Source organism: Sciurus carolinensis, chromosome 14, assembly GCF_902686445.1.
Source record: "Sciurus carolinensis chromosome 14, mSciCar1.2, whole genome shotgun sequence".
NCBI lineage: Eukaryota > Metazoa > Chordata > Mammalia > Rodentia > Sciuridae > Sciurus > Sciurus carolinensis.
In genome coordinates, this window is record NC_062226.1 from 77286831 (window position 1) to 77311072 (window position 24242).

The 24242-nt window shown below is 36.7% G+C and overlaps 1 protein-coding gene across 6 annotated transcripts in view; it reads right to left on the bottom strand.

Annotated features, from left to right (window-relative positions):
- Positions 1-853: 853 nt before the first annotated feature.
- Positions 854-24242, bottom strand: part of Prune2 (prune homolog 2 with BCH domain) — a 264764-nt gene continuing 241375 nt past the window's right edge. Inside the window, exons 16-21 of one of the 6 annotated variants that reach the window (XM_047524254.1) lie at positions 23956-24042; positions 18105-18203; positions 14944-14979; positions 14379-14417; positions 9993-10040; positions 854-4843 (exon numbers count right to left, since the gene is read on the bottom strand). In XM_047524254.1, the coding sequence (XP_047380210.1) occupies positions 4813-4843; positions 9993-10040; positions 14379-14417; positions 14944-14979; positions 18105-18203; positions 23956-24042 (340 nt within the window). In that variant the 3' untranslated portion in view covers positions 854-4812. The remainder of the gene's footprint in view (positions 4844-9992; positions 10041-14378; positions 14418-14943; positions 14980-18104; positions 18204-23955; positions 24043-24242) is intronic. The other 5 variants (XM_047524255.1, XM_047524256.1, XM_047524257.1 and 2 more) reach the window with 5 other exon arrangements.

A 24242-nucleotide genomic window follows, 5' to 3' on the forward strand; every position in this document is an offset into this window, starting at 1 on the left:
AGGAAAATGAGCCTCGTGAGGCCGTCTCCTTGCTCTATAAAGCTCACAGCTGTGTCAGGATTGATGTCAGAGGCACCAGTTTAATTAAACTCTCCACGATGCTACAGATGATGCAACCAGGGTGGGTTGCTGGCAAGCTGCTGCATGCATGCGATACAGCCAATGCAGCAAAATGGCACAAGAGGACCTGTCAGGGGAACATTCCCTGGGGACTCAAAGTACTTAACACAGCTTTCCTATGATCTATGACTAAAAGTCTTGGCTTTGGTGGCCAAAAGTTATCTTCCTTTAAACATTTAAAAATTTCAGCCCATAAAAGACCCTTTTGATTTTGATTTTTAATTCGGCTCCCAAGTCTATCCCAGATCCTCATGCCCTAAACTCACTCTAATGAGTGTGCTAAGTCCTTAAATATTCATGGATTTTGCATAATAGGTAGCTTTGTTTTGTATGTGTGAATGTTTTGAACTTACATAAATAGCACTAGGCTATAAATACTGTTTGCTTTTACTTTTTCAACTCTACCCTGGGATTTCAGTGTCTCTGTGAATGTGTACTTTGTTGCTTCTCACAACTGTGTAGTATACCACAGTGTGTATCCACCCATTTTACCCACCCTTTCCCCTAATGCTGGACATCTAACCTGCCTCCAGTTGCTACTGCCTTAGGTAATGTCCTCAGAATGAGTCCAACTTTCCCCTTGAAATGCATGGTCTTCCTTTTGCCTGTAAGTACTTTTCAGTCTTCTCTTCTGCTTTTTCCCTTACTTGGATTGAGGATGATTTCCACCGAAACTCATTCCTAAGTCACGAGAACCTGCAATATCTCACTTTTTGTAAAGCAACTTCTGTTTTGGCTGGTCCAACAACTTTTCCAGGAAGCAGAAGTACCATTTGATTATTAAGTTAAAGGGTGGGGGCGGGAAGCACAGTGGTGGTTCCCAACTCTGATTTGGCCTGAAAGTTTAAAAACACCTAAAAATCAAATAACACTGAATACAGATTTGGGGTGTGTTGGGTGTTGCTGAGGATTAAACCCAGTGCCTTATCCATGCTAATCGTGCACTCCACCACTGAGCTACAACCTCAGCCTGAAATGTAATTAAACAATAAATATGTGCCACGAAAAGGCAAGGGAAGAGAAAGAAGTTGGTACAATCAGGTAACTGTGAAACATGGAGACATTTCCAAGCTGAGCAATTGCTTACCCAAAGAATACACAATACATTTGAAAGTGTAGTGGGTCAAAGGCAAAAATAAAGAGAGAATATTTGGTGATCAGGAAGGCCAAAATACATACAATTCTCTAGTCCTAAGTGCCAAGCTAACCAATAGCCAAATAAAACTGCTGCAAAGATTCTTGCTGACTCAAAGAAAGCAAGCAGTAACATGTGGAATCAATTTTTATTTCTGCATTATACAGAGATGTTATATAGATATATTGCATCATTACATATTTTTGTATTATTAGTCCACACTATTTAGGGAGAATTTATTTATTTGCCAAAACAAACTCTAATAGATACTTTTATTCTGAGCAATCCAATACATGGTAGAAAAATCTTTAAATATATAAAAGATTAATCTAAATGCACATCTAAATGTTTCTAAGGGAGCAAACTACTGAGGCATTGTGATAAGATGACGATTGCAATCATAGTACTGTAACTGAATCCTTAAAATGATATCTTAATGAGGAAGGCCAGGAGCACTGACTTCCACACACATCTGGAATATGCCTTAGAGTGTAACCCTATAAAACATTGTATGGCTTTGACAGGAACCTCAGGGTGTTCTTCCACACTCAGTGATTGCCTTCAAATTTTCTCACTCCCTGACAGTCTCTTCTGTGCAGATTTTTGTTCTTTCTCTAGACCAAGAGCTACAGGAAGAACAGTTACCACTTTGAATAAAAACAATACTTTTGTCCCCAATGACCCCTAGGTTCCCTTAACTACAAATCTACAAGAAAGTGCAAAGCAGTTCTCAGAAGTCAGAACCAAAGCAAGAATGCTCAGAATGCAAGAGCCAGAGAGTTGAATGATGTGAGAGTTTACACCTGTCTACGTATCTGCTTAGGGACTTTTTTTTTTTTCCAGTATTCACTAGGATTCTATTTACTTGAATTGAATTTACATGGTAGTTCTTCTCTAACACGGGCAATTAAATTAATCTGTCCATTTAAGATCATAAAATAGCAGATCCTAAACATCAGAATGGTTTTGCAGCCCATAGAACAGCCCAAACAAAACCACTGATTGGGAAAGGAGCCCATCATTTCTGTGTGGGAAGATGAGGCTTTAAACAGCCCATCATCTGAGTAGTTTTCCATAAACAGGCTGGACAAGCTCAAAGAAAATGTGAACAGTGGGATTGCTGCCACCTCTGCTTGACTATAATAAGAGCCCTCTATCGACAGCTCTGTGTTCTCGGGTTTACACCGCTAAGAGCTGAACACTGGATTCCAGAGGTTTCACGTGAATAGAGGGCCATGCAGTTCATCTTCCAACACAGGACAGCACAGGATGGAGTGCTCAGCAGGTGACCAAATCAGAATATCGGGTAACTGTACTTATGTCAACACCAGGTTCTAGGGTAGGCATCATTTGGGCTTCCAGAGTTGGAATTGGGCTGTAAGAGATGGTGGGCTTTGGGGTTTTTCTATTGGACTAGCCAAACTTAATGAGGAAGCAGATCCAAAGGACCACAAAGTTCAATAAGGCGGTAAGTTGAAAGGGCTCCAGAGGGGAAAGTAGATAACTATGGAGGCTTCTGGAGGAAAGGGAGAGCCCACCTATGTGTCAGGTGAGCACATGTACAAGGTAGGAAGGAAACAGACACGAGGCAAATGAGGTCAGAGAAGCTCAGTTGCAGGTGCAAATATGACTACTTCAAAGAGGACCAGGGTTAGTGTACCCAGGGCTCAGTGTCCTGGACAACTCTCCTCAGTGAAGTTACCAGCATGACACTATAACAGACCCCCTCTCTCCTCTTCATTTCTGCCAGTTTCTTTGTAACATGTGACATGGGAGACTAAGAATGGTAACCCCCCCCCCCCCCAAGGACTTCAACAACAGTAAATAGCTCAGAAGGAACCTTTAAGCTCATTTTGCTTTGAGACTTACAATTAAGACTTGAACCATGCTTTTGTGCCTAGGACTCCTTGTCTTCCTCAGCTAGCCATGTATTTTATTTTTCTGTCTCTAGATGTCAAAAAAATGATCCTTTATTTTATTGACAACAATAAATTAGTTTTGAAGTCTCATTTGTCCGTTCCATTTAGGGAAATTATCTAAATTCCAATGGGGTGAGGAGGACAAAGAGGGAAAATATATTTGGTAGAACAGGGTTCAGTAAACTTTCTCGGTAAAAATAGTAAATATTTTTGGCTTGGTGGCCATGTGGTTTGTCATTAACTACTCAGCTCTGCCGAGGTATTGTGAAGGTAACTGTAGACAGTAGGAAAATAAATTTGTGTGGCTGTGTTTTAATAGCACTGTATTTATGAATACTAAAATTTGAATAATTTTCCTATGTCATGAAACATTAAAAAATTTTTTTTCCAGTCACAAATATGAAAACCATCCTTAGCTTATGGTGGTGCCCCAGATTTGGCATAGTTTGCTAACCTGTCTGCTGGAGGCCCAAAATATTTGAAATTATATTGGCATTTTAAAGGGCATAAGAAAACTATAAAGGAACTATTTTTATAAATGATAGAACATACATTTAATTTTAAAGTTGTGATCCAATTAGAGTGTCTTAAAGCAGATCACTTTTTTTTCCCCCCAGTACCAGGGATTGAACCCAGGGGTGCCTAACCACTGAGCCACATCCCCAGCCCTGTATATTTTTTATTTTGAGACAGGGTCTCACTAAGTTACCTACAACATCACTAAGGTGCTGAGACTGGCTTTGAACTTGTGATCCTCCTACCTCAGCCTCCCAAGTTGCTAAGATTACAGGCATGTGCCGCTGTACCAGGCAGCAGATCACTTTTTTATAATGCATGTGAGAAGAAAATTAGGAAAATTATATGGTACCAAATAATTTTTGAGTGAGCTACCTTAGATTCCCAGTTTGTGGCCTGAAGCATAGACAGTTTCTCAAAATGCAACATTCACAATATGAAGGTCTTTGATACTCACTGGAGAAATGATTAATTTTTTTTTAAAAGATTCATTTACCTAAATCATGATAACTAAAATAAAATTGATACAAGTTAGAAAGTCTACTTTCCCTTTGAGAAGTTAATGAAGACTCATGTGAACAAGAACAAAGTGGGCACTTAGCTGATGATGGTTTTATACTTGTGAATGGTTTATGGCTGTCCTAAGCAGGCTAGAAATTTTAAAGGTGGAGTTATGGAGAACCACTTTTCTGGGGAGATTTGAGCCCTCTGTAGTTTAAATCTAAAGTGATCATCACAGAGAAATCCAAGTTAAACTATGGAAACAAATCCACAGATGCTTAATAGTGGATTTAAGTTCTCTTATTGGTAAATGCCAGACTAAGGGACCAAATACTACTGCACCAAGGGTTAAAACACTGAGTTGGAAGTTCCTACTTTCTTGCTAAGGTTCAACTAAAATCTTTGAGGCACATAATTGGCAAAATAGGAAAATACACACAATTTCATAAAACATGTTAAGAGTAAACAAATTCTCTTCCTGTTTTTTCCCTTAGAAATTTAGAATGGCACCACGTAGTGCAAAGTGGAAAAAAAGTAACATCAGCCCTGTCTCTTTCAGGTAGATATGTTTCAGCAGAACCACGAAGCAAAAGCCTCCTCATCATCTCCAGCCATGCTCCACTAGGGCTTTTCTTTCAGCTTCAGATCAATACTGTAAAGAAAAGAAAAGGAAAAAAAAAGAGAGAGAGAGAGAAACACAAGAAATCCAATGAGAAATATTCAGGAATGATTTGGGTGGTGTGTGTTTGCTCTTTTCCTTAAAAGACTTACTGAAAATAAATCATGCAGGTTTTTTATACTAGAACAATCTGGCAGAACACAGTTCTCTTCTAGTTGACAAGCTTTTCTCTAAAAAGATGGAATTGTTTATTTTTACAACAGTGTTTCTGGAAGCATTTTATGCCTTTTCAGAATGATCCAGTGAAGCAAAAGTTTAGCGTTGAGGCTCATTCCTAAAGTCAATTTGGATAAGGAACATGACAGCATTTTGGGAATAAAGGATCTGTCACTGTTTAGTAAATGCCCTTTCTTTGTTGTCTGGTTAATTTTGGGAGTCGACGTGACTGCATTAAGGGAGGGAGGACTAGAGAGTTGATAAAGCACACTTCTAGATGTATCTGTGAGGGTGTTTCCAGAGATGATTGGCATGTAGGTGGCACCAAACAATAGGCTGAGGTCCTGAATGGACCAAAAAATTGGAAGAGGGGGAAGCTTGCTCTCCTGGTGGTGCTCACCCTTCCTGAGAGGGCATGTTTTTCTGTTACTGTCACTGGTGAATATTGGACTTCAAGTTCTTCAGCCTTTTTGAAAGCAGATTTGGACCAGCAGTTCGCCAGGGGCTTTTGGGCCTTTGACTTTTGTAAGGACTACATTATTCCTTGTTCTGAAGCTCAGCTTCTTTTACTGAGCAGCTTACTGGCTTTTTAGTCTGCAGACAGCCATAGTGGGACTTTCAACTTCTGGAAGTGTATGAGCCAATTTAATATATCCCCGTGTGTGTGTGTGTGTGTGTGTATGTCTATTGCTTCTGTTTTTCTAGAGAACTCTAACACACTTGTGAAGCAACTAATCTGCCCGAAATAAGTAATGTCTGACAAGTGCTAAGTAGTAAGAAATGGTAAACAGTAAAATAACAGCAAAACAACAACATCAAAAACTGAAAACCCATTTTCTAGGAGTCAAAGAATTAAAGAGGTTAGCCTACTTTGATGAAAAGGAACTTTACTAAAGAAAAGTTTGTTTTTAAGAGTATCTGGTGGGTTCCCAAGTAATTAGGGGAAAAATCTAAAATTTCTTTAAGGTTTGGAGTGTAAGCACAGTAGTAGAGTATTGTCCAGCTTGTTTGGAATATGGATTCCTGATCAGTGTAAGAAAAAAAATTTTTTCAAGCCACATGCATCCATCTTCTACCTCTGAGTGAACATAACACAACTTCTCAGAACATCTACGTGAGAAGAGAACTAAAAGCCAGTGAACAGAGAAAGAATTTCAGTCATGAAAAAAAGACAAACAATTGCTTTGAAAAGAGGCAATTTAGGAAGTATCTGCAGATCTCCTTATCTCTGCACCCCAGAGCCTTAAGTCTATAGATTTATGCTGCAAAGGTTACTGTGCTTTCCTCGAGGAACTTATGGCGGTGGAGCAATCTTTCCATAGCTTTGCAAACAAATCATTGCTAACTCAGGCCGCTCGTTCATCTAGTTTATAGTAGTAATGCATCTTTCTTTTGAAATACCCTCAGCAATTTCACTGTGTGCTAGCTGTGGGCATTTGGTCACATCACCTATCTTCTCTAAGTTTCCATTTCTGTATTGCACATTGGAACAATCATACCTCTCTCACAGCTTGCTAAGGTTTAAGTCTGAAGTGTTTTCAGTCGTATATAGGGAATATATCAACCGTCTCTCATTAGCAGTAGCTCAAATCATCTCTTCGCTTAATTTACTCTACTTATAAAAATCTTATCTCCTTAAGTTTTCAGAGCCTGGTCATGCTGAATGTCATAGGGGCCAGGTGAATATTTATATTTTTTATGCCCTCAAGGATCTGACTGGCTTTCTTATCTGCAGAGTTTTACTTAGGAAATGTCCGCTTTTTATCCACTGTGACCTCTGTATGTTTTTCTAACATTCCTTTAACAGATCATTAAAAAACAATCTTGATTATGCTCTAAAAGCTCCTTTTGACTACAGTTAGTATTAGATTTGTATTAGGTTTAAATTGGCTACTGGAATTTTAGTCTTTCGTGAAATTGACTCAGTTTCTCTCACAGGCCAAGAAGGTACTCACTTAGTGAGAATGTGAAGCACATTGTCTGAAAAGTTTCAATGTGGGTTAGAATCCTTGAAATCATTCTGTGAAGATTAAAGTACATGGTCACTTGGTTTCACCTTCTGGGACCCTAATAAAAATCTGAGCCAACACTTATACCATAATGCCCAACTCCAGACACGTTTTGTTGTTGTTGTTGTTGTTCTGACTTTTTTATAAACCTGGAAATTAATTCTTCCCTTCCGTTTTCAGTAATCAAAAGCTGACAGACTTAAATTATTTGCCCAGTTTATGAAATAAGCAAGATGTCAAAGATGGATAGTTTTCCTAAAAATTAATATGGGAAATTAGAAACTACTCTGAAGATTAATTTTTGAGATAACAGGTTTTTTTGTGTGTGTGTGGAGTTAATGAAACTACTAATAATCCTACTAATTTATGTCTCACTAAATATAACCATCTTTTATTATATTTTTCAATATATATAAAATAATAAAAGTCATGTATTATATATATATATATATATATATAATTATAAAAGTCATGAGTGAATAAAATCCAAAACTAAACAAGAGATAAGCACTGAGGTCTATTTTTAAAAACTAATGTTGTATTTGAAAAAAATGATTTTTAGTCAGAATTGAATGTAAAAGGAGTATTCCTCAGATGAGCTTAGTTTTCTATCATCAGCTTTACAATGAGATAGAGCAACCTTCAGATAAATTTTATGAGGTCATTTTAGTCCATCTAACTTGTATTAAATGAGGTTTTTGACTAAGCATCTGCTGATCTTGTTTAATGATAAAAACATTTGTTTTATGTAGAAAGAAGGGGAGATGGACATGTTTCCTTTCTCCCTCTTTGAGCAGTGAGGGGCCACTATGGCCACTATGGAATGAGCACACATTTCATTTTATTCTTGGCTTAAGTGAGTCCCTTGGAAAATCTTGTGTCCATTTGTAATTCATCCATTCAGTACCAGCTACAGAAGGTATAAAATGCTTCCACGCAGGATTCTTCTCTGTCCCTGAAAACCTGGAGTGAACAGAAGCCAAAAGGTAATGAAGCTCCTCATTCTAATACTAACGGAAGCCAAAAATCTGGCATTGGAAGTCAGGGGGAAAAAAATCTTGCTCATTCTTGCCCCCCATCTGGGATCTCAGTCTTTTTATGGTGATCATGTGTCCCAGTTGAGTCTTGTGAAAGAGAAACCTGACTAAAAGGGAAGTCCTCCAGGAGAATGTGTTCTTTAAAAAATTGGGAAGTGACATTAACAATTTGTAGCATTCCTCCCTCCTCCCTGTCCCCCACCCCCATGCCCAGCCCTAGAATGAACCCAAACAAGAAGGAATATTCTACCTTCTTCTCAACTCCAATATCCCTTTAGGCCAAAGAGGAGCAAACAGACAATGCAGGCAAAGGAGTGGGTAAGCCCGAAGATGTAGCAGCAATAAGCCTGTGAGTGACTGGTACATGCCTCCCGCAGCAAAGTTTGTTAACTGCCATAGCTATTAATGAATCAAGCGGGGGCTGTTCTGCTAAGGGAGGAAATGTAGTATATTTGCAAAATGAAATATGGTGGACTAAGGGACTGAGATATGTATGCTTTGCAGAATTTCACATGGAAATTTGCTTGAAGCAAGTACTGACATCATCTCAAAAGGTAGGACAAGAGTGACGTTCAGAAAAATAGCTGCTTGATTTGAAATGTCCCCTTATAACATTTGTTCTTTGTGCCCTTTTCAAATGGGACTTTCTCTTTCTGGAGTTTTGTTCCTAAACTTCCTTTAGGCTGTCAGGCATGGCAACTGTAGAGCTACTGCACTATGATTTTCCCAAAAAAAGGTGACGATAGAGACACATTTAAATTTGATTTTTGCCTCTCCTTGATTCCTGGGAACAAGGACAATGTTAAATTATCCACCAGTCAAACCAATTTAGGAGCCCATTATTGGGTGGTCAACTTCTTCCTGAGAGTATATTGTGACTACCACTTTTTCCCTGAAACTAGTTAGTTAGTTAGTTCCTGGTACTAACTAACTTTGTTCTCTTAGGTGAGAGGTGACATAGTCATTTATGAATGTAGACCACCTTTCTCAGATTTAAAAATCATTGGCTGTGGATCTGTATTACCAAGGTTCAAATCTCAGCTCTGGCTGGTTTTTTTTTTTTTTTTTTTTTTTTTTGTTGTTGTTGTTGTTGTTGTTGTTGTTGTTTTGGTACTAGGGATTGAACCCAGGGACACTTATCACTGAACCACATTCCCATTTTGAGACAGGGTCTCACTAAGTTGCTTAGGACCTCGCTAAATTGCTGAAGCTGGCTTTGACCTTGGGATCCACCTGCCTGTACCTCCTGAGCAGCTGGGTTTATAGGCATGCTCTACCATGCCTGGCTCTGGGTCATTTTTGTGACTGTAAAACACTGGACTTTTTGGATAATCTGCCTATGCCTATCTTGTCTCATCTGTAAAATATAACTCAGAAGCTTATTCTGAGGATGCAACCAGATACTGTATGCGAGGTTTTATAGAGTCTGGCACATGATACGAAAGCAATGTGTCCGATTTCTATTTCTCATAAAATGAGAATCATCCAACTAGATCATTCCTCAAGTCCCATGCAGACTCAACTGCTTCCTAGAATTTGCAAAACAAGGATATTTCTTCCCTAGCCACCTAAAATATTAAGTTCACATGGAAGTTCCAGCTTTCAGTAATTAAAACAGATGATGTCATTCAGAAAGCAGAGTTGCCCAACTGTTCTTACATCTGGCCCCAATATTCATGTTCTCTGCACTTTTGGATTGGAAAAATAGAATTCACGTAAAGACTTAGATTGTCCTTACTGGTGATCACAAATGAGAGCATGAAGTTGGCAAGTTTCTCTGGGTTTCTAATTTCAGGAATGAAGCACATGAAAGCTGAACATCTAAACGGGCTTTAACCAATCCTGGATGCGTTTTTTTTTTTTTTTCCCCAGAGGCCCACCACAAGTAATCACATAGCTTTATTGATGGTGAATTCTTACTCCTTCTCCATAGAAGACATTTCTGGATCATTGTAAAGGCAGCCAGTTCTGAGTGCAAGGAAAAAATAGGAAGTAGTCAACATTTTCTCCACTCATACTGCTAAGTCAGCACCATTGATTTGGGACATTTGAAACTGTTTAATGTGGTCCATTGCTACTACCAAGCAAATCTATACCTGAGCAGATGACGAGATTAAGCTGTGACTTTTTCCACGGGGGCTTTCAAATACAGTGATTGCCCATGATTTAGTAACATTAAGAGAAAGATTCAAAATTGTCAAATACCTGCTGTGGGTTTCTCTGATCTGGTCATTTTTCCTGATTTTTCAATTCTATCTTATTCAGTGAACATAATATTGTAAATTTTATTTGTACTCCAAATAATCAAATATTTTATACACAGAGGAAAATCCCTCTCAGGCAGCCGAATTTTTGTTTACATGTGAACGCAGTTAGCTTTCAGTTTTCACAAAAAGGAGGATTTTCCAAGACACTAAAAGAAAAAAATGTTGGTGTCACCTTTCTTTGGTGTTATAGAAAAATCAAGAACAATGACCACTCTATATAGCTGATCAGGTTCAGGTAATCCTAACACTAGACTAAAACCAGGTGTGTCCAGGAGGAAAAATATAACCCCATAAAATAATAAATTGAAAGTTTTTGAAGGTGTTTATTATTTTTTGTAATATTAGCTGGTTTTGATAGTTCATATTGGTGTAATTCCTGTAAGCATATTTCAAGTTTGCTTTATATTAATTTCTGATTAACACTTAGTATACTTCAACTTTTACTTTTCTTCCCCCTTTGATGTTTGTTATTGGTGAACACTATTTAAAGGGATTCTATGTTCCTCTTTAAAGGCAAGAGTTCCTTTCATAATATGAATAGTTTCACAAGCTAATTAATCTCTTTGCATATAAGAAGTTCAGGGACCAAGGTTAGGGGCTAGGGTTTTTTGAAGGCTATCTCCCCAGGCAGGGTAGCGGTTTTCCCCTCCTCAGTCTCCACCCTTCCTGCTGGTGGTCTGGTATTTTTATAGAGAATATAAAAATATTGGCAACTCTAGTGAACAAGGACAGTCAAGTAAGTGTTGACAGTGTGCTAGAAAAACCTAGCAAAGCTGGAGTGGAATCAAGAGAGGGCGGTTTTCCAAACCCAGTCTTTCTGCTTTTTAATTTTGAGTAATCCAAAGAAAACAGCAATTTGCAAACCATTTAATTCTGTCATTCTAAAGCCAGCAGATGGATTCTTCCCCATTTATAAAATAAGAATGGGTCTGTGTGTAGTATTTATCTTTCAAAAGTATTTTCCTTCCTGTATAGATCTAAGGTTTTAAAGAGAAGATAGAGCAGGTTGAGCAAATCAGTTTCTGAAAGTCTAATGCCGCTCAATTTGACATGCAATTTGAATGGTGGTGTGTGTGTGCAGACAGGAGAGGAAGAATGTTTACAAATGCTAATGGAAAGAAGCAACACCTTAGACTCATAGGGTTTGTTCTTTGATAAAGTAAATGTTTGCCTCTGGTTAGACCTAGACTGAAGCTTTCTAATAAGGTCACATAAAAGTCAGGGTGTATCTGTCAATAGAAAGAACCTGGAAGTATCTGCCTTCTCACCAAGATCTGTAGTGATCATGTTTTCTGAACCCCAAATCATCCTATAGAGTATGTCCTAGGATTTATGAGCTGCTGCAAGGGCTCAAAGGTAGTCAGTGAGATGTAGCTGGTGGCCAAAATTGTAGGATTCTAAGGCTTTCCAATCACTGATGGGGACAACAGAATACAATGCTTTCTCCCTACATATATGTAAGTGGGCATTTTCAATTTTACCCATCAAAAGAAATGGGAACAATTGGAGGTTTCTTTGGGAAAATCACTTATCTACCCGACCACATCCAAAGCAAGAGCATAGACTGCTAAGACCTATCAAAAAAAAATTTTTTTTTTTTCAATTTAGTCCTTTAAGGCAGAGACTCACAGCATTAGCATCACTGGAATCTGTTAGAGATGCAGATTTCAGGCCCACCCCAGACTTGCTGAATCAGAAACTCTCAAGATGAGGACAGAAGATTGTTTTAACAAGTGCTCCAGGTGACTGTGATGTACAATAAAATTTGATAGCTACTGCTCAAGAGCAATGAACTACTCTTACGCACATGCGTTAGTTTTTGCAGAATACATTTATTGAACTCTATGAGGCATGATCAATGTGCTTATTTGAGAGGGAGACCAAGGTCTTTCAGGGCCATCTGAAATATTTAGATATGGGTGATGGCTTTGAGAGTAAAAGGAGAAAGATACACAACTAAACCAAAAATAACTGTTTTACTCTGGTAGCCAAGCAGGAGGAATATCAACATGGAAGGAAAAAAAAAATCTATTGAAGGAGGCAAAATTTCATGGCAATAATGAAAAGAAAAATCGACAACTTGATTTTATAATAGGCTTGGCTAGGAAATTAGTGATGTTTCCTCTTGTTATTTTATTTTGAAAATGATTCCTTAATTCCATAAATATGAAAGAGAATAAAAAATCCTAAAAGAGAATACACTGAGGTTTCTTTCTGAGGAACCTCACAACACAAACCAACTTCAGTGCATATAAATGCTAAAGGGATACATGACTCCAGCATAAGCTTCCTAGATTCCTAAAATCTTCTTTCTACAACTACTTGTTATAGTTGAATTAGAAACTAAGAAGATTCTATTAGAATGTAAGTTTGAGTTTTGTTCATCTGAATGGATGTCAATTCTCTTGAAAGAAAGAGAATAGGAATATTATAACAGTAAACTACACTGCTGATAAAATTTATAAAGCAAAAAATTTTCATATTTAATACAAAAGATTCATACTACAGACAAATAATTCTATAACTTACCTATAATAAAAATGTATCACAGAAAAAATGTCTAAATGGATTGTGTTAATGAGGAATTGGCATTTATTTACAAATAAGCAGAAAAACTCCATTATTTAGATCATATTCATTTAGAATTTGTAATTGCTTGGACATTGCCCAGGATTCCTGCTTTCATAATATCTATTAAAATGAATGTTTGCCATAAAAATTAACAGTGTAAGCAACATTTGAAATGAGGAAGCAGCTTACTTATTATGGCAGGATCTCCATAATAGTACTTGTCTACATTTAAGATAAAGCATCAATATTTTTCTTTGTAACTAGGAACAAGGAACAAAAAATGACTGGGTAGCTTTTCAGAGGAGCTCTGGACTAACTCTAGGATTATTTTACAGCTCTGTAAGGGCACAGGTTAACTGGCAGATTTATGACCAGCAGAGATGTAAACACTTTCTGATAACCCAATATTATAGTTTTTTGCCCTACTGGACATTAACCAGTTTTGTATTTAACCCAACAACCTTCTCAAACATTGTTTTATAAATTGCTGATATGGTAGTCCCCTCTTATCTGTAATTTCTCTACTAGCAGTTTAAACACAGTCTGAGAATATTAAATGGAAAATTTTAGAAATAATCCATAAGTTTTAAATAACTTATTATAGTAATTATTATTGTTGTTGTTATTATTGTTATTACTAGTTAATCTTCTACTCTGCCTAGTTTAGAAATTAAACTTTATCACAGCTATTTTATCATAGGAAGAAACTTAGTATATCTAGGGATTGATACTGTTTGTGCTTTTAGGAATCCATGGAATGTCTTGGAACAAATACCTTGCTGATAAGAGGGAAGTACTACAGATATCTAATTTTCCAATGCTCTTCAAACTGATTTTAACACTTCACTGGTTCCTGCATTAAATAATTAGTTTAATAAAATAATGGGTATGTATTCATTTTATATTTTCATGAGCATTATGACTTTTACTTTTTGTATATCATACCTCAACAATAGTGAATAATGGGTTTTTTTCTGTATTTCTCAAAATAGCATGGAGGCTCTGAGTTAAGCAATATTTCCAAGTTATTAAATAAGGTGGTGCTATTGTTTTAAATCTTTGAAGGTCATAAAATTGATCTTATAAAATCTTCTAAATTTTTATTGGCTATCATTTCCTCCATAAATATGAATGCGTGAGGTTCTTCAGTAAGCCTGAAGATCATCTGATGTCACATCCTATGTGGCAGTGCCTGTAACAATTCTTTTGTTGTGGTATCTAGAATTGCATGTATGTTAAAAAATTAAACAGTGACAAATGCTTTCCTTAAGATAACCAAGATCATGGGAAAAATAGGTTATAGAAAGAATAGCAGAAATTGCATTTACCATAGGAGAAAGGAAATTTTAAAAGTGCAGCATTATTATCAGGATGCAAGAACAACACACCAGGCATGCAGATTCTCCCCATTCATTCCTGAAATCTAAGCCAAAGTCACAACAGCTGCTAAATTAAAACCAAGTCTTACTTAGCTGCTTCTGATGCTTCCCTCAGTTCTTCATCCAGTCTGCATGAACAAAAATTATTGATGTAGAAAAGAAACAAAAAAGAAGCAAGCAGAGCATGAGAGAATCACCCAGCAAAGCAGAGCCAAACATAAGTGGTGTGTGTTTCCTTTTAAGAACCATCCTCTGGAGCATCAAGACACAGTTAAATATGGTGTCATTTCCTCCCATTGGGTGTTCACGTGTGTTAACTTTGCAAATTCCTTCATAAAGGTATATATGAAAGTTGCAAGGGGATCAGAAACATGCTGGCTGAATAAAGCTGGAAACATCCACATCAGTGTGTTGGGTACAGTTAAAATTAGCTTGCAGCCTGGGCCAAGTCAAGGGTGTATCTGGTTTAGTAGGTTTCAGTTGCAGACCAGGTTGACCTCAACAGCTTTACACATAAGACAAAGACCAGAAATGGTAGACAAGGGACTGATACAACAACCTCTTGCTCTGGTAGCATGTTGAGGTCACCCAGGAGTAAAACACTGGAGGGCACACACAGGGGGTCCAGCGTGAAGGTTATCAGGAGATTTTTACCTCACACTTCTCTTATAAGATCTCTCTTCATCGTACCTTACGAGATAAAAAATGGATGCCATGAGCAAAAGAAGCAAATGGATGGAAACAATGACAGGTAAATGTTTTAAATGACAGTCAAAATGTGAGAGAAAAAACCTATCTAAATAATCATCGAATTGGCTTTTGGGAGAAAACTTACTTTCGTTAGATGTTAAATCAATGAGTTATAATTTATAAACAAACACAGTCAATCCTCAATATTTGTGGAGTTCATATTTGCAACTTTGCATGTTGCATGAGACTTATTTGTAATCCTATAATCAACATGCAGCACTTTTTTGGTCACCTGTGAATACACGTAGGGTGGCCAAAAATTTGAGTTGCCCCATGTGCATACACATCACCAACTGAAGTCACATAGGTGAGGCTCTGCCTTCTTGAGTTTCACACTGGAAACAAGTGGCTTTTTCTCAATGTACTTGGTGATGTATTTTACTCATTTTGGTGTTTTTTGATGGTGATTTTTCTATTTTAAATTTCCCCCAAATGCAGTGCCAAAATGCTGCCTAGTGTTCCTAAGTGCAAGAAGGTCATGACACGCTTCACAGAGGATGTATGTGTTAGAGAAGATCTGCTTAGGCACATGTTGTGGTGCCTTGAGTTCAATGCTAATGAATGTATACTAATAAGGTGTCTTTAAACAGAAAAATACATAAAATAAATTTAATATTTTGATTAGGTTATGAAAATGTTGTGACTGGAGGTTTACAGAAACCTAACCCTATACTTCCCCTAGGAATAATAGTTCAGTATTTACTAATTATTTGCAATGTCTTTATGGGACATAACTGCCACAATTAATGAGAATTAACTGTAATCAGTCAGTCAATTAATCAGACTTCTGGCTGGGCAATTTTTTATCATGTAAGTCCTTTGATGACAGACTCTATCCCCGTTGAATACTGGTCATGTGATTGGCTGACATCAGGTCTTTTCAATGTCATTCAGTAATAGAAAAAAGTTATGGCTTGTATCATTTGCAAATGCATAATGGGAAAACGAGGACCAGTAATAAAAACAGCAGAAAGGACATCCGAGGGAGATGGATTACAGAAGACAGAGACACAGACAAGAGGGAGAACATCCATGGTGCTAAATTTCTGTCTCCAGAAGAAAATCTTTCCAAATGGAGATCTTCCTGAGGCAACTTGTCCCAAATCAAGTCCTGGAGGATTGATATATGCAGACAAATGAAAACGGTCCTAGTCATATTTAACCTTTCCAATTCAATTCCCCCATAAGGCAGTGAGTCTCCAAAAGCAACATGATCATAAAAAATAATATTCTAGATTACCAACTCTGCCAGGTGGTCTCCTGAATGTTTGAAGTACACCATTTTCATTCAGTCCTCAGGACCATCCCATGAAGTATGAATTACTTTCCCATGTTACAGATGCTGAATCTAAGACTCAGGTAATTTAACAGTTGCCTGAAGCCTCAGAGACATTGAGAAATAGGAGGGAAGGTTCAAATCTAATAGCCTGCAAAGCCCATTCTCTTTTCATTCTATTGTCTCTGCCACACCATGGACACATTACCGTATTTACCTGGAAAATGATCAGTGGAAGAGAGAAATGTCATTTTCATCTTTTGCAAAGGAAGGCAGCATTATAGGAGATGCACAGCCAGCACTTTTTTAAATTTAAGAGTAGGAGTGGATTTTGGAGATGGGCATCAGGTCAAAGCTGTGAGGTGTGCTGGCTGTGGGAACTCTGATGCTACTGAAGATTAAAGCCATTGTTAGGATCTCACAAACACTGCTTGATTCAGCTAAGCCCATGGACCACTCCATAATCCATAATCATCCCATATTCATGCTGATTTGGGGATGGAAGAAAACCAAATGCATTCATCTACTTCTGAGTTTTGAATTTAGATGGACAGTTTAAGGGCGATGAGATAAAGAACCTATCATAAAAGGGTCTGGGAATTTGGGTGCCAGGCTGACCTGGATTTGAATTCCAGTTTCATCTCCTTCTAATTCCTACTTATTCTTTTCCTACTTATTCTTTCCCAAAGCAACTTCTTACTAAGTTATCTTCCCTGTATCTGTAAAATGGGGCTTTACTATGGGAGTTAAATCAATGATATAAAATTAACTCCTTTATGGCAGGCACATTATAACATAATAGACACACATTAAATGAGAATCTTTTCCTTCTAGTTTTTTTTTTTTTTTTTTTTTTTTTTTTTTTTTTTTTTTAATGAGAGAACTGTTTTGGAAGCTCAAATTGGGAGGACAACTTTGGTTCTATCTCGTGGAGGAAGTCATGCAATACTTGTCTTTTTTTCTTTGAACTGCTGGTGAAGCCCCTTTCAATTCTAATCAAATCAAAAACTGGTGAGTCAGATGCTGTGCAAAAAAAAAAAAAAAAAAAAAAAAAAAAGATACACAAAAAGCAATGGTTCTTTGTAACAACATACCAGATAGGAAATGTTCATTCTCCAGTATCTCTGGTTTAATATCCTAGCTCCAAGTACTTATTTAGTTAACTTTTACTCTTATTTTTGGAGCATAGCTTTGAGAACTTCAGCACCCATGCTTTCCATTAACAGGCTGCCATGTTACCTGTACTGAGCAAGAAAACCACCCCACCCACCGCTGGGCAAATGCCCTCTGCCTTGTCTTGTACCTGAAGGGAATCATGGGGAAAAAAAAGATTTAGAAGAAAACATATAAGGATTTATTTCCTTGTATTTTTCTGGGGTATTACAGACAAGTTTCTTCATATAAGACAATAATGAGATCCAAACTATGCTAAGATCCTATTGTTTATGTGCAGAGTGGGGGTCACAAGTAAAGGATGTACTAGTTAATATTAAATTTATACTTTCTCCAAAGTGGAAGCAGAATTCAAGATAAAAATGAACAATAATTATCCCAAGAGAAGATTATGTGAAAAATGATCTGAAAGAACAGTAATCTATAGTTTATGGGAAAAAACTATACATTTAATATTTAATATTAATATTAATTTAATATTAATATTAATGTTTAGTATTTTTAAAAAATATATAACACTATTTCCTCGCTATCCTAGAAGGGAGTTATTTTCCACACACTCCACCCTCCACAAATGTACCATTTCTTACCAAATATTCAGAACCATCAGACTTACTTGATGATACTCTCTGGAATATGGATGCAATCCATTGGGATCAGCCCGCTGAGTTCCGATAAGCTACTAACATATTTAATTTTACTGCTGAATTTTGAACTAAAAGAAAAAAAGAAAGAAAACCACTATCATTAGTTGTTGCTTCTCCATTCTAAAGCCATTGTGCCTTCTTTAAAAAATCTTTTTTGTTTGTTTGCTTGTTACTTTTCTGGTGCTGAGGATGCACCCATGATCTTACAAGTAGCACCCTACCTCTGAGCTATACCCCCAGACCCCAATTTTTGATATAGTTAACACCTTGGTCTAGCTTTTAAGAAGAAAGCTTAACACTATTTGAATAGTCATTATAGGTTCAGATACTTTTCTTTTTTTTTTTAACTTGACAAATAAAAATTATATATATTTATTGTGTACAACATGATGTTTTGAAATGTATATGCATTGTGAAATGGCCAAGTTGAGCTAATTAATATAAGTATTACCTCACTTATTGCTTTTTGGGTAAGAATACTTAAAATCTACTCAAATTTTTTTCTTAGTAATTTTAAAGAATATAATGCATTGTTATTAATTGCAATCACTCTGTTGTACAATAACTCTCTTGAACTTAGTCTTCTAACTGAAATTTTGAATCCTTTGACCATTCCCCAAATTTAGCCCCCAAGGATCACCAATCTACACTCTATTTCTGAGTTCAACTTCTGTAGTTTTCACATACAGTAGTCCCTTGCTTGCTACGGAGAATTGGTTCTAAGATCTCTCCCCAAAGCCCACACACCATGGATGCCAAAATCCAATGATGCTCAGATCCCTTATACAAAACAATGCAGTATTTACATATAACCTATGCATTTCTCCTTATATACTTAAAAATTACCTCTAGATTATCTGTGATACCTAATACAATGTAAATGCTGGGTACATAGTTGTTATACTACATTGTTTAGGGAATGATGACAAGAAAAAAGTCTGTGCATGTTCAGAAATATGGTTTTTGTTTGTTAGTTTAATATTTTCAATTTTAATGCATTTGGTTGACTCTGCAGGTACAGAAGCCGTAGACACGGAGGGATAAGTGAAATAATGTGGTATTTGGTCAGGCATCATTTTAAGTGGTTTATGTATATCCACTCATATATTTCTTTATACAACCTAGAGATGTATGTACTGTAGTTATCCTTTTTGTAAGTTTTAAGGATAAGGAAGCTAAGACCTAGGGTCTCAGATAAATCAGGTTTCTGACTCCAAAGTCCACTCCTGATCACTTCTCACACAGCCTCCACACGGTTGCTGCCTCTCTCAGTAGTCATTGAGTTATGTTTTATTTGATTTTTTGCTTGTTTGTTTTTAACAAACAACAATCTTATTGTCTTCTCAGTATCTACTAAGGTTAATACTATTAACATATGTAAATATATATATTAGTTAATATATTATGTATGTAAATATGTTAATAATACATATAAACTCAATTTTATCTTAATTTTGTAGTTTTATTTTCAAATACTTTTTTTAGTTTTTCTTGAAGTTTTCATTTGAAAATTCAATCCAAATGGACCACCATCAGAAAAATGTGTTCCAATACTTGGATTTGAATTATGAACAGCTTGCATCTAAACAGGTTCATTTTAGATGTGTGCAAATGTATAGAAAACAACTTGGAAGAATATCAGTGAAACTAACTGATAAGAGAATTTGCTTCTGGGGAATAAATAACTGCTGAAGAAAGAATTTGGTCCTACCTGTAATGTGAAAATGCATTTCTGAAGAATGTTTTCTAATACTTGTGTAATTGCAAACCTGTTTTTAAAACATATTATTCCACCTGAAAGGGAATTTGTTCAAGGTTCTAACATTCTCGACAGTTTCACATGAACATACATCCCTAGTCTACTGGGATTGTGTGGATATGGGTGCCCATCATGCCATCTCAAATGCCTTTAGCTACTGTGAATTCTGGTAAGAAGTTTTTTCAAGACTTTTTGTTGTTGTTACTGTTTGTTTTTATAATTTTTTATTTGTTCTAATTAGTTATTCATGACACTAGAATGCATTTTGACACATCATACATAAATGGAGTACAACTTCTCATTCTTCTGGTTGTACATGATGTAGGTTTTCTATATTTCTACTTTAATATTTTACTTGTAATTCTGACCCTGGGCCTGTGGGCTTTGACTTGTGGACAAATTTTCTGTCCATGAAATCACTACTAGCCCTCCTGTTAAAACCTGGGTGAACACAGATCACCAGCGATAGACTACATTAACATCTTCCTTCCTTTTGGAGTGTGTGAATTAAACTCAGGGCTTCTTTTGTTTGTTTGTTGTTTGCAACATTGGGATCTAACCAAGGGCCCTGTGCATGACAGGCAAGCAACCTTTAAGTTCAGTTTTGCTAAAGGCAGAGTAGATAAGCCAGAGACAGGAAAGAAATCATGCAAGAGGAAAACCTCCAGCTCTGGTGGTTTGTTCCTTGGAATTCCCAGTTCTCCAAATGTTTGTTCTCTCTTGCTTGGTGTATTTGTATCTGCTCTCTCCTCTGCCCGGATTGCTCTTCTCCCTGTTTTCAGCTAGTCAATCCTACCGGTCCTTCAAAACTCACATTGAAGGTTTACTCTTCGGGAAAATCTCTCTTGATCCAGACTCTCAACCTTCACTTTCTAATGCTACCCAGAAACACCCTCATCTCAAATTACTGCCCCCCAAAGTGTTTCAGTTGCACCCTGTATTGTAGTTGTTACTTATCTGCCTATGTCCACTGTAGGACTTTCAGCTTCTTGGGGACAGCAGTTGAGCTGTATAATTTTACCAGTACTTAGCAGACAAGTAACTCATTCTTTAAAATGAATTTGCCATATACCTTCATCATAGATGTTACCCTTTAGGTGCAAAAAACCTATAATAAATACATTTTAGTGCCTTCTTTTTTTCAAGTTCAAAACTTGGTAATACTAATGTAAACTGATTCAAAAGTGGGGTGTTTTTATTTTTACTTATTTATTTTTACTGTATTGATGATTGAACTCAGGATCTCATGCATGGTAGGAGAAAGGTATACCTCTGACCTCCATCCCCAACCATTTTTATTTTGAGTCAAGGTCTTACCAAGTTGCCCAGGCTGGCCTCAAACTTGTGATCTTCCTGCTTTAGTTTCCCAAGCAGCTGGAATTATAGGTGTGCAAAGTTGTGTGTGTGGGGGGGGGGTCTTTTTTCCCCTTTTATTGGTGCATTAAAATTATACATAATAGTGGGACTCACTGTGCTATATCTATACGTGCACATAACATAATTTGCTCAATCTCATTCCCCAGCACCTTCCCTTTGCCTTCTCTCCTCTCTCCCCCAATCCACTTGTTCTTGTCTACTGATCTCAGGACAGTGTGTTAGGAGGTGTATCTTTAAAGAGGTACATGTATCTTTACATGATGAGACTGCAGGGCACAATGGTTAAGTGCTTGACCTGTGTGTTCTTCAGAATGAGCAGACCTTTGGGTTCAGAGCCTGAGTTCATGGTGTTTTGGCTTTGTTACTCTAGACCTAGGGTTGACAGTCTACAGGCCAAAGGCCACTCACTGCTGGTGCTTCACAGACCTGGGGCTACAAATAACTTCTCCATTTTTTAAATTGTTGATGAAAACATCAATTGAGAATATTTTGTGATGTGTGAAAATTTGATTTCAGTGTTCATAAATTAAAGTTTTATCATAACCCAGTCATTTGTTTATGTAGTGCTATGGTTTAGATACGTATCTCCCAAAAGCTTATGTGTAAGATAATGCAAGAAGATTTAGAGATGAAATGATTGGATAATAAGAGTCTTAATCTAATCAGTGATTAATCTCCTGATAGGGATTAACTAAGTGGTAACTGAAGGCAGCTCTGGTGTGGCTGGAGGAGGTAGGTCCCTGGGTGTTTGCCTTTGGGGTTTATATTTTGTTTTTGTTGATCAGCTCGCGCTCTCTCTCTCTCTCTCTCTCTCTCTCTCTCTCTCTCTCTCTCTCTCTCTACTTCTTGGTGGCATACCCTGACCTGCTTTCCTCCTCCAAACTCTTCCGCCATGATGTTCTGCCTTACCTCAAACCCTGAGGAATAGAGCCTGCTGTCTATGAACTGAGACCTCTGAAGCTGTGAACCCCCAAATAAACTTTTCCTCCTCTGACTGTGCATGTCAGGTCTTTTGGTCACAGCAGTGAAAAATCTGAAAACACAGTGTTTGTGACTGACAACAGCGTAGGGGAGTACCTATGACAAGGCCATACCACCAATGAAGCCTAAAATATTCACTACTTGATCCTTTACAGATGATTTCTGTCTTAGGCCTTTTATTTGACCTCCTTAAACCTCAGGGCTTTCCCCTTTATCATGGAGATTTTAAATGTATCTGTTTCAGAGGACTGTCAATAGGGTTAACTGAGATAATGCCTAAAAGGATCCAATAAATGTAAGCCATTACTAGATGTAATTTACCACAGCACTACTATGATAATTTTGTTATTGCTGTTATCATAGTCATCATTACTATCTTGAAACTTCCTTCAGTAGTTTTAACTAATTAATTTACTATGCTGGGGATTGAACCGGGCTTGGAGCATGCCAGGCATCTATACTCCTACACCTTAAGACTGTTAAGTTATAGTCAATTTTTAATAGTCCTACAGTAACAAATGAAGCTTATCAGTATACACTGGTCTCTACTCCCTTGTCAAAGAATTTCTTGCAATAATTAAAATACATGGCTGTTGTATACCTTACATAGTATTTTTAAAAGCAACTTAACATACTTTGGTAAACATTTAACTTTCACCAAAGGAAAATCAGGTTGAATTCCACTACTCAATCATCATTGGAAGTAGGGAATGAGAGTGCCAAGTAAATAAAAGTAAACCTGAACAAAAAAGATAGAATCTAGATGGTATAATAAAATCTATTTTAAAAAATAATGGATTTAATATCTCTCCCCCTCTGGAAGTCATCAGAATTTTTTTAGGAATTCATTAACACCTGAGACAGGAAAATTTCAAATTATCTATTTTATCGTGTGTGTGTGTGTGTGTGTGTGTGTGTGTGTGTGTGTGTGTTTTCTGGTGCTGGAGCTCAAACCCAAGGCCTCATGCTACCAGGCATGAGCTCTACCACTGAGCCTCATACCCAGTCCTCTAATCCACACCCATGATAACAGACTTTATTATATTTTTAAAGCTCTCTACAAAATAAGTGCTCTTTCATTTAACTGTTTCAAATCTTACTAAATTATGAGTCATATCTTACTTCTCTTTGCATCCTCAAAGTGTGAAGTTACATAGCACCTAACTATAAATAACTGATACATTCACTGAATTAAAAGCAAGAATCCTCATGTTTGAACAAAATACAACTATTGAAATGGCTGCCCAGACTCTACCCAATTTTAATGACATATATGTTATTTGTTCAGAAGAAATGAAACAGCGAAGACAGATATGGCTCCCTTTTCTGTCCCTGGTTAGTCTTTATTTTCCATTTTTATGTTACTCTGCTTTCCTATCTGTTACAAAATAACATATCATTGAAAAAGTTTTGTCTATTTCCCTTTCTAATGTGGAAAATAGAATTTCCATCACTCCATATTCCATGTTTACATGATGCAATTTAGAGGTCATGTTTTATAATGATCAGGGGGAAATATTAATATTCAAATAGGTACTCTTAATTAGGGACTCCTGGTGCATAGACCAAAGTATCTTTCCAGGAAAGGTTGAGGCAAAATACATTTTCCTAAATACTGTACATTTATAATTTTTTTTCATAGGACAATTTATATACTTTTTAAAAAACTACTAGAAGTACTTTTACTAGAATGATAACTATACCTTATAAAAGGTCGTGTCACTGCAAGGATTGTTCTGATGAACCAAGATGGATGAACAATGATGAACGATTTCAAATTTTTGCGCAATCTATTTTGAAGAAAAAAAAATCTATTACTCTTAACCCATTCTCAGTGGAATTAAATAGAAAATTAAATAGAAATTAAATAGAAAATAAATACTCAAATAAGAACATATATATAATATGTATGTATATACATATATACACATACATATGTGTGTATAACACACACACACATATATATATATATATGCATATATATGCATAT